Genomic DNA, 11323 nt, shown 5'->3' with positions numbered 1-11323 from the left:
TGCTTGTAACACAGAAAGCTGTTTTTGCAGTGAAATGTGTTATGCTGGCTCTGAAATATCTATTAAATCATTTCTTATGAATTCTATCAACAACGTGGGACAAATATAGTAAATATATTCTGAAAATCTGGGAAAAAATTGAGCCAACTTTAACGTAAAATTGACACTTTTTAGTAATATCTGAAAATTTACATCATATACCCCCACTTTTGAAGTTCTTTTCTAAATATTCAAGATAACTTTGACCTATTTGCTTAAAATCAGAAAAAAAGTTTTAGACTTTAAAATAATTTTCTAGCTTATCAAATTTTCAATGCCAGAAAAATCACATTTTAATAGTGCAGAAAGGTCAAATAATTGATTATGCGTAGCAATTTGCATATTTTTCTTAATCACAATTTTAAAGTGTCTCTTTTTCAAGCAGACTAAGAGTTCATTTTGTTTCATGCTTTAATTGGATAAAAATATTGGAGGGAAAACGTCGAAAATGTAATTTTTAATCAAGACACAAATTTCAGTGCAAAAAGGTCATTTTAAGTATGCTGTAGCACCAAAAGAAGCATATTTACCCCATTTTTAAATCTGAATTTAAATTATGCTATGTATATAGAAACTAAAAATATACTTGTTAAAAAAAGTTTAAGACTTTAAATATCAGGATCGAACGTCGTTAAATAACATACAATCAATCACTACATCTTGATTAAGAAATAACAAAAATATCCGTAGACAATCTAAGGTAAAATAGAGTAATATGGACAGTTTTGTAAGCGTCTAAAGTATGAACTAAAATAAAGGTAAATCCTGGATTTTCAAAAAAATCTTTTCAGATTGTTTTGATTTATCTTTTAAGATTTATTTTAATTGGTGGTTTGCATGGTATGGAAAAAAGGATATTGTTCGGGTTTTTTGTTGTTTAAATCGTGCCAGGTACTCTTTTGCATAAGACGTTGACGGTAATGGTTGCGGAAAAATAAACTTTATATGAGATGTATCTTTATAGGTGGACTTCGTTGATAGCGACGTCAGTGCTATCATATTCTACCAGGAAGAATTTGATAATTAATCCTGTATATTTCTAAATATATGAAAATTATTCATTATTGCAAAATTTAACGAGAAGAAACACTCACGAAGCAAATTACTCGGTTTTATTTTTATGATACGAAAACCAATGTGAATAAAAATAAATCAGTTGCAAATCATTGTTTTTGCGATTTGACGTAGGAGAGTCATTTCGCGATGGAAAGCACTTGCGAATATTAAATATTATCATACCATATTATGAATATTCCACACAACGCATTATCTAACTGGTTCTAGGTTTTCACGTGATGGGGCCGTAAAACTTCATATTTCACGGCCGTCGGCATGCTTTTCATCATATTCACTTCTTCGGATACTTAGTGCATTGTGCCAAAGGGTTTTAGTATTTTTACGTTTAAAAAAGAAAGTGAATTTGAGAACTGTGCCGAATTAGAAAGTTTATGCTTATTTTGAAGGCTTTGCTTGTTCCGATATAATAAACGATTCATTGCATGAATGTTGGAGAAACATGAAGACTTATTCAGCCAAGAAAAATAATATTCCCCTAAGTTTCACTTATTCAGCCAAGAAATATCATATTTTGATTGTTATACTTGACTTTTCTTGGCTGAATAAGACTTCATATTTCCCTCACCATCATGCAATAATCTACAGTATCAGGATATATATTACGATAATGATGTTTACTGCAGGTCCATGTTCATTGTTCATCGTATTTATTAATTGTTTACTTTCAATGAATAATTCAATAGCACACATATTGCGTCAACATTTTACAGTGTTACAAAGTCACAAAAAATAGATACTAAAGTCAATATGAGTTTTCTAAAATATACAAAAAATATAGCTATTGGTCTATCCATAAAAGTAAAGCAATCACCATTAAGTTGTCATCAAATACAATTTAAACAAGTGTATGATTATTTTTCCTTCAGAAATGTTCAGCATTGTAGAATTGAAATGACAATCTCTGGATCGGGACATTTCCTCGCGATAATAGGTAAAAAAAATATGTTTTTTTTTTATCTTTTATTAAAATCATAACAGGTTACAAATATATCACAATATCAATATTAACACAAAAAATCAGCTAAATCATGATAAATATTACTTCTAATCAAACCAGGTTTTCTAAGGACATCATTTTGAATATGAAGCATAGATTTCAGTCTAAGTAGAAGATTTTTCTCTGAGAATATTTCATTTTGTAGTCTTCATTTCATCTAACTTATATTTATACATCTTAAAGCTAATAAATGCTATCAAATTATTAAAAAGCAAATTTTTCCAGTAAAATTAATTTCCAAGTAATGTCATATTTTAGAAAAATACCCACTTTTTCGCATATAGGTTTAATAATTTTACAATCAAACAATGAATGTTTCATATCATCTTCAATTTTACAATTTTCACATAAAGGAAAAATATCTTTGTTCCATTTGCTTACAGCGACATTGTTATTCAAAATACTATGTAATAATTCATAATTAAATTCTGATATTCTCTTCTCATATACGAGGGTTGTCCCGTAAAATCTTGGACAAAGCATTTTTCTCGAAAAATAATGGACGTAATAAGCTGAAATTTTCAGTGAATGCTTATCTATCATATTAAAGTTAATTATAATGTTTAGGATAAAATATACACAAAAATATAGATTTTATAATTCTTGAATGTGTATAGGGTAAGGCCCTACGGCGCACGGTCAAAAAACGAAGGTTTTATAAGAGAATACAGGAGTATTGATTAGAAACAAAAGATTTAAATATTTAAGATTTAGGGTAAAAATTATCCTTATGCAATTCCACAGCTTATTTTGTTGTCTTCATAAAATTTTCAATGCATTTGGTCAATTTTTGACAGTTTCCTGAACATTTGAAATTGGAAAATGGTAAACACAACACACGAAAAATGGTGACGTTTGGTAACGTTACGGCACACCAGAGATCAGTTTGCTATGATTTAGATGGTGTATTAACGCCTTATAAAATTTTAAATGAATTGGAAGAGAAAAAAATCCCCCTTCAAAAATGCAAAATCTTTAGTATATGAATAAGACGGGAGTTTTTTGAGCAAAGTCTTTCTTGATCGAGTCCCGAGGTAGTACAAGACATGCAGACAAATTTACAACTGTAATGTCTAAAGACGTTGTCAATATTGACCGCGTCAATATAAGATTGTCTATTACTTGAATGATGTTGGAATATTGTCCGTATCTTACTAATAAATAATCAGAAGATCGTACATTTATGCCAGATTGGTTCCTCAGTTGATTATGGAGACTTAAGTATGTGTTTCAATGAAATTTCGAAATTTAAGTGGGACTTATTCAACTTTAGTTTTAGTGCAAAAATGAAACGAGGTACCAGACGCTGTTTTAGGCACTTTGACGTTATCATCCGTGCGCCGTAAGGCGATACAATACATAATATTTAATCTCATAATTCCTTTCTTTATGCATATATCTATTTGAAATTAGCTATATTTATTCAGAAAATATGTGCTAAGAAGAAGTGAAAATTTCAGAACGCAGTGATAATTATTATTCATGCAAGACAACTTGTGGATGATTTTACGGGACAACCCTCGTACATTTAAGATCTTGTTTCTATAAATATTTTTCCATAAACAAACACCCTGAACATTAAATGTGTTTGTCCATTTCTTTTCCAACAAAGGTTTCTGAAATTTCATATCAATAAAAATTGCGTAATAAAAATTGCTTCTTATCTCTTGTATTGATTTTACAACATTATGTTTAAATAAAAAATGTACATTTGGTTTTACATTCACATATTTCGCATAACAGTCAAAATTTTGTTTATAATCTCTAACAGCTTTTTTACGCATAAAATATTCACATAATATATTATTCTTTCTATTCAATTTGTTATAGAAATAACTAATATCATACTTTTCACCTGATTCGTCAAATATATCTTTAATATATAAAACTTTGCTTTTTATTCACTCTTTGAAACACATGGGTTTTAAATTAAAATGAAAACAAGTATTATTCCATAAAAATTCATTTAAGAACTGGTCTCTATTTAAATTATTAACATTTCTTTGCATTTTACATCTGTTAAATTCTGCGAATACATTGCCGTAAAATTTCGGCAGATTTAACATTTTGAAAAACTCGGATTCAAAGTTACACTCCGTAGTTTTGATAATATCAAATACTGTAATATTGTGTTGTTGCAAAATACCTTTGAGAACCCAGTGTGTAACACTTTCTGTATTAACTATTCTGCTAATGCACGACGCCTTTGCGGCATGAAATTTGCTTTCAACATCAATTATTCCGATTCCACCGTTCTCAACATTACCAATAAGAGTATATCTTTTAATCCTATCTCTTTTCTTCCAAATAAAATTATATATGACCTTTGAAACATTTTGATAAAGTCGACATTTGGATTTTGTAAAACGAAGGCATTATATGATATCTAAGAAAATATGTTAAATCATAAACTATTTGGCTCATGGTTCAAAATGATATAAGCATTATCATGCTATAAAAATTGGCTTCATCCCTTTTACTAGACGAACCTTAAAGATTATGTGGCCTCTTAAATGGTGAAAACTCAATGTGAGATGTGTTGGCTGCAAAAGTGATCTCTTTTATTAAAATGATGTTTCCCAAAGCATTTTTCAAATAAACCTTTCCTTAAAAAATGCTAGAAAACATTTTTAAAAAATACTGGCAACAAACAAACACCTTAGCGACATTCCATTTAATTTTTTTTTTTAACTTTTAATTAAAATTCATCAACCAGATTTCATCTTATACAAAAGGTATTAACAAAATGCTGTGGGGTTATTCAAATACGCTACTAAGATTAAAGTTTAAAACCCCGTCATCATTTTTTTTTAAGATCTTGCCCTATGTGTTTTTGAGCCAAATTACAGATTTCATGTACATTAATATTGAATCCAAGATCAAATATCTAGGCCAGCTTATTTATGGTATGCCTTTGAATAAATATTCTTTTAAAGATATTAATGATGATTATATTATACCGGATGATCTTTCAAAAATCTTAACATATAACATACTACCTTCTGCGAAGGCTTTCTTTTTAAATAAGTCTGCCGTAATCCAATAAGATGAATTTTGACTTTGTATTGTTAAGAGGATTATGTAAAATATTGAAGGGACAAATAGACAGGGGAGGTTTAATGTGTCGATGAAACAAGATGAGGGCAGTTGCATCATTTCAACACCAGATCTAAAGATATGGTTCACAGATTGTGATAAACCCGCAGAATCCATATGTGCAACAGATTTGTTGGAACTTGAAGAACAATTTAAAAAGGAACGACTTACTCAGAAAAAGGTAACGTGTTCTTTTTAAATACAATACTATATTTTGCAGTGTGGTTGCTTTCATTCAAATTATTGATATTACAAATAAAAACAATGTGTGACCAAAAACAAACCTGAAGCGTTTCTTTTGAAAAAATAAGTTACTGTAGTGCAAGCAACATATAAGCAGCAGAATATCTGATTTAACACTCCATTTGAGACCTAAATGAGACATTAAAAATAAAAATGCTAAAATGCTTGGGCTGTCAAGTGATTTTCAGCAAATGTAGTCCCGAGTGCAACAACAATGAACAGATACTGTGATATTTTTCAATTGTTTTTTTTTATTTTTCGGATACGTTTTGATTTATTTTCCAGTTATGTTTCTTAGCACGGTTCTATTTTTTTGCAAGAGGCGATGCAGAAATGAACACAATTATTTGTAAGTGTTTTTACTTGTTTTTTTCACGTTTTGTACATGAAAACGTAATATTGGGAATACATTTTAATTATTGGTGGAAGGTACATTGGTTTGTAAATTTTATTTTAACTGAATATCAACCGATTTCAAATTTAGATTGATAAAGTTGAATCATAAGTTTGGCTTTTATGTGATAAAAAATATCTATCACACATAGATTGAATACGAAGAGTTCTCTTCTTTATAATTATAGTGACTCCAAGGATAGGACAAACTCCATTTATCGCCAATCTTCTGATGCAGCATCAACCAAAATATGAATCCTCATTTCTAAATACATATCATAAGGTAAGATGAAAGTGTCTCAACATTCGTCAATTTTTTGGATATACCTTTGAAATGCATAGAGATAACGTAATGCCATAGAGTTCAGAAGTCAATGCAAACAATACAAACCAAAAACAAAGCAAACTCTGACATCTTACACATGAGAGGTGGGATCAGGGGCCAAAAAGGACTAGTATTCTCTGCATACTGGGCATACCTGTTTTGACCTCCTTTAGATGTACTGCGCATTAACAGTTAAAGATGAAATGATACTTGTAATCAGGTTTTTTTTTTGCTTAATTTTGCCCTCATATCACATAATTTAATAGGAATATGTCACAAGTATCAAGTTAATAAATGACAGAAGTGCTTTCTGAAATAAGATGAAATGTCAGATGTATGTCAGACGGTAAATTTCTTAAATCATGAACAATAGAAAAATAAATTGATATCTTGGTACATTGGTTCATAAAATTGAAACATAATCATTGGAACATTTTTAAGACCTCTTAAGTTTATGCAACAAATACATGTTGTGTTTCCCCAATTTAAACTGTTTTAAAAAAAACCTTACACATCTCTCTCAATATTATCAAGGTCAGGTAAGTTTAAAATTAAATGGAAAGATCATAGTGATATTGAAGTAAATTTTAATTAGCTTTTTATCATTAGTCTATTTTTATAAGAATGAAGAGAATATGGAACGTGGCATAGGTGAATAAGAACTCCTTGGTTTAATAATTCAAATAGTAAAACAAAAATCACTTGAACTTATAACATTCCAAATAAATACAGCTCTTTTCCATTATAGGGTGACGTACTATGGTTTCCGTCTATGGACAGTTTAAATAACACTGAAAAAGTTAGTTATACCCTACATAATGAATCAACAAAAATGGTGTACATCTGGATTTCTAAAGAGGCGGTCCGATCTTTATTCAAAGGAGTTCAAACACATGGAATACTCCACTATAAGATCACCCCTGAAATGGTTAATGTTTTAGAATAATATAATTATGGTTCACCGTAATTGGTTTGCATCAAATATAGCCTCATATTGATCACTAACACTATGTTTTAAAAAAAAACACTAATAACTATTTTTTCAAACGCTTTATTCCAACAAGTCAATACATTTTGGATACTGAATAAAAGATACAGAATAAAAGTTTTGAAAGCTTATAATTTAAATATAAAATGTTAAGGAAAACACAAGCTACATATGTTGTTTAATAAAGATCGAGAGTTTTATATCTTGGAGTCAATGTGGTAAAAAGATTTTAATGCTCATTAACACGGTACAGTATTTTTTCTACTTTTACAAAAAAAAAATCATGCTATTAGTTTACTTTTTTCAGCTTACCCCCGACAATCCGGGACTAAATACTTCTTGCGCAGAGAAAGTTTGTGTCGGGCGTCTTGTACCAGAGGTTTGTTATTTACTTATTTACAGAGTAAAGTTTGTGTCAGGCGTCTCGTACCAGAGGTTTGTTATTTACTTATTTACAGAGTAAAGTTTGTGTCGGGCGTCTCGCACCAGAGGTTTGTTATTTACTTATTTACAGAGAAAGTTTGTGACGGGCGTCTTGCACCAGAGGTTTGTTATTTACCTATTTACAGAGAAAAATTGTGTCGGGCGTCTTGTACCAGAGGTTTGTTATTTACTTATTTACAGAGAAAGTTTGTGTCGGGCGTCTTGCACCAGAGGTTTGTTATTTACTTATTTACAGAGAAAGTTTGTGTCGGACGTCTTGTACCAGAGGTTTGTTACATGTATTTACTTTATTGCTCTTTTCAGAGAATCATTAACCCTCACTTTATACTTATTTGATAAATGTTTTCTTCTGAAAGCTCGAAGAGAAATATCCGAATCAATATATGGACTTGGACATCTACAGTTTGGAGACGCCAAATGTGACGTTTGAGAAGAATTTGGCGGTGATAAAATTCTATACAGTCATGTTTGCATACGTCCGGAATCCAGAAAGCAACATTTCTACACTGATTGCTAAACTTGATGGAGTAAGTTATATGTATCCAGGACAGGTTTCAAAAATAGATAAAAGTGCAAATATTTCGTTTTAGAAACAATAGGTAGATTATTTTCAAAACTCCCACTTCCATTACTTAAACTGATGAGCATTCGATAGTCTCAGAAAATGACAGAATATAATTTTTTGAAATTTTCATGTAAATATATGGTCTATATCCAGTACGTGTTTTTTTGTAATTAAAACTGATTCTTTTGCAGAATGCTGAGATGCGAATCAGAGTCTTTATGACCAATTCTACTTTTCAGGGGAAAATCGTTGCGTTTGAGTAAGTGTTTATTTAACAGATACTAACAAACTGATTAGGAGCTTTGTAAAGAAATAACATAATTAATACAATTGAGTAGCGAAACTCATTTATAGGAAATACAAAGGCAACATGCGCTTTGTTGGATTTGACAACAGGACTGCTTGCCTGAAACTTTTGGGTCGGTGGATACAGTTTTGTTAAAAGTGCGGTAAAAGGCAATTTACCCTAAAACACAGTCAATGATTTCGTTAAAAATTGTTTTTTTTTTTCAATATCTTACACTGACATTCGCATATACCTCACTGAGCAATTCATATATTTATTTTAGACCAGTCAGGAAAAACAAAACTTGAAATGATTGAATCTTAATATAAATGAATATTTGATAAAAGCTTTAACAATGCCCCTCGTGCTTTTTTGCAGTCCTATTTATCACGAGCAAAAACATATCGAAATTTTTCAGACTTGAAACTTGCACCAAACTGAAATTTCCACTACATAAAGCTTTCTGCAAAAAGTTAAGCATATAACACTAATTATAAACTTGACCTCAAACTTATATTACATAAATGTATATTTTTTGTTGTCTTTTTGTTTTTACAGGCCATTTCTAAAAAATGTGGAGACAACTGTCCATGGCTTTGATGTAAGTTGATAATCAGGAAAAGTTGGTGATAATGTTTGTTATATTGCTCTTTAAAAAGCCTATTCTTCTGGCTTTCACATGCAATATAAAACAGGAAATAGAAATATGGTGAAAATACATTGTCTACTACAAAGTTATTCTGAACAGAAATCATTCAGAAAAATTTCCAAATCCTGCATCACAAAACTTGTTTTAAAAAGATCAAATTAAACTTGAAAAAAAAACAACATGCGATCGTTCCTGTTCTTATCCCGATTTTCTGCATTCTTTTGAATATATTGAAATCTACAAGTGCGTACTCTTATTCCATTTATATAAAGTATAATTATTGATGCGATGGTGAAACCTGTGTAGCTTTGCCGGAAAACAAAATTCAGATTTAGATTTTCTTTGCTTAGCATAAAAGCTGTATATTGTTTTTACATGATATGATATAAAAATATAGTGATACGTTGCCATACGTTGCTAAGTAAGAGGTTTATAGTTTCAATTTTGTTAATAAGCCCATATGTTGTTTTGTTGCAATATTTAGATAATGCAGGCAGCGTCATTCGAACTACATTTTTGTTAATGTGTACATTTGAACTCGTTTATGTGATTAACTACATTTTTGTGTATCAAAACTTTTATGTGATTATCTTCATTGTGACGTCATAATACGTTGTTCTTTGTTGAGTTGCTATGTATTTCAATAAATTTTTGGTTAAAAAAAGATAGATATACAGGCATTCAGGGGAACTGTCATGATTTTTATACTTATTGGGTATGTGCTTTTCTTCTATTTCCGTCATGTATTGTATAATACATAGTGTAAAAGGATTATGCTATCATTGCAAGAAACCACGTGCACAAATCACTTCTTAAATTCATATCATGCTAATAAGCATTGGTATCTTAGGCTGAGTTCAAGAAAATCTTATTTCTCTAAAACTGTATTTTTTCCTTTTATAGGGTACAAATGTCAACTTTAATAAGACCTTTTGCAAGACTTCTTAAAACCTTGAATCTTATAAAGATGAATGAAATGAAAATTGTTGCATGAAAAAAAAAAACATTTTCAAGCTTTATTTTGATGCATTTAAAATTAAATATTAATTTTTAGAGTTATCCTTCATGGCTGAGGATCCGATATCCTTGAAACTGCTTCAAATTCCTAATAAGATGAAATTCAGATTTTATCAAATCATATCCTTTGTTAGATTTTCATTTTAATACTTTAGATGCAGACGGTGAATTTTATACTAATGAGTGCAGTGGTGACAACGGTAGAACCAGCCCTTAACGGTAGATTATAATTTTATAATTATTGAAATAAATTTTAAGCCTTTTACTTTGTTAATATGGTAGGTTAAACCTAAAATGATTTTGAAAATGTTCTATTTGAATATTATAGAGCTCGGGAGAAAAGGAATGCCGTTACCACTTACACCTAAAATACAGTTGGAAAACAGTACTGTTCATTTAATTGAGGTAAATTTATATCCTTCAGACATTGTTCATGGAAGACACATTATATACATGTATCCACTCAGGTAAAATACATTCTTCATGAAACTAGAATGATAAAAGTAAAAAGAAACAGGTCATGAAATCAAAACCGTTACTGTTAGAGTTCAAGATTCTTCAATCAGATAGAAAATATTCTATGACGAGTACTATCAAGTCATCATGTTCATAGGAATGTAGTAATTCATGAATTCAGATATAATTTATGTGTTTATATGTATGACTATTATGAGGTCTGTAAACATGCATTTGTGAGATGAGAATAGAAGAAAATATTTCTACTTTTTTAGCGGAGGGGGTGGGTCGGTATTGAATTGATTGGATTGATGAAATATTTTCTTCATTTATAAGACATTGATCTACATTTCCCAGGTAAAATTTCGTAAAGCCATATCCATGCACATATACATTTGAAATTTATTAATATTCATTAATGCTACTTACTTTTCTTTTCTTATTTTATGTTTTAGAATGCTATTGTCATAGGGAGCGACGGAACATATAACCGAACAGAAGATTAGATCATTTTTCAGATCGATTGAAATTTTCAGTGGAGCATTGTTAATCCACACACCCCATATGCATGCCTTGAATACAAGCGTCCAGTTAATTATTCTTCAAAAGGAACGAAGTCAAAAGTCTCTTTAAAACCTGTAATGTACATACATGTATATTTAAATGAAAATAAAACATAAGAAATAATTCTTGTTGATTATTTTATTTTTGTAGTAAAAAGAATTTATTTTTTGTTTTTAAAAATGCA

General features: G+C 29.9%; 1 protein-coding gene across 1 annotated transcript; it reads left to right on the top strand.

Moving 5' to 3' along the window:
* Positions 1-1867: 1867 nt before the first annotated feature.
* LOC134273459 (BPI fold-containing family B member 3-like) lies at positions 1868-11185 on the top strand. Its single transcript, XM_062755659.1, has 12 exons — positions 1868-2047; positions 5209-5390; positions 5738-5801; positions 6034-6128; positions 6919-7098; positions 7466-7537; positions 7959-8129; positions 8359-8426; positions 9012-9054; positions 10275-10338; positions 10448-10524; positions 11031-11185. The coding sequence occupies exons 1-12, from the start codon at positions 2008-2010 to the stop codon at positions 11079-11081; spliced, it is 1107 nt and encodes a 368-aa protein (XP_062611643.1). The 5' UTR covers positions 1868-2007; the 3' UTR covers positions 11082-11185.
* Positions 11186-11323: the final 138 nt, after the last annotated feature.

This window comes from Saccostrea cucullata, unplaced genomic scaffold (genome assembly GCF_032062105.1).
Source record: "Saccostrea cucullata isolate Sc308-1 unplaced genomic scaffold, CSIRO_AGI_Scuc_v1 ctg8142, whole genome shotgun sequence".
Taxonomy (NCBI): domain Eukaryota; kingdom Metazoa; phylum Mollusca; class Bivalvia; order Ostreida; family Ostreidae; genus Saccostrea; species Saccostrea cuccullata.
Note: the sequence above shows the minus strand (reverse complement) of the source record. Positions and strands in the feature narration are given on the sequence as shown.

What these genes read in the sequence shown, in the direction of transcription:
- LOC134273459 (XM_062755659.1), top strand. Translation starts at nt 2,008, where the DNA reads ATGACAATCTCTGGATCGGGACATTTCCTCGCGATAATAG. An exon ending in ACATTTCCTCGCGATAATAG is followed by an intron (nt 2,048 to 5,208) that starts GTAAAAAAAATA and finishes AAAATATTGAAG; the next exon opens with GGACAAATAGACAGGGGAGG. An exon ending in GGTAGAACCAGCCCTTAACG is followed by an intron (nt 10,339 to 10,447) that starts GTAGATTATAAT and finishes TGAATATTATAG; the next exon opens with AGCTCGGGAGAAAAGGAATG.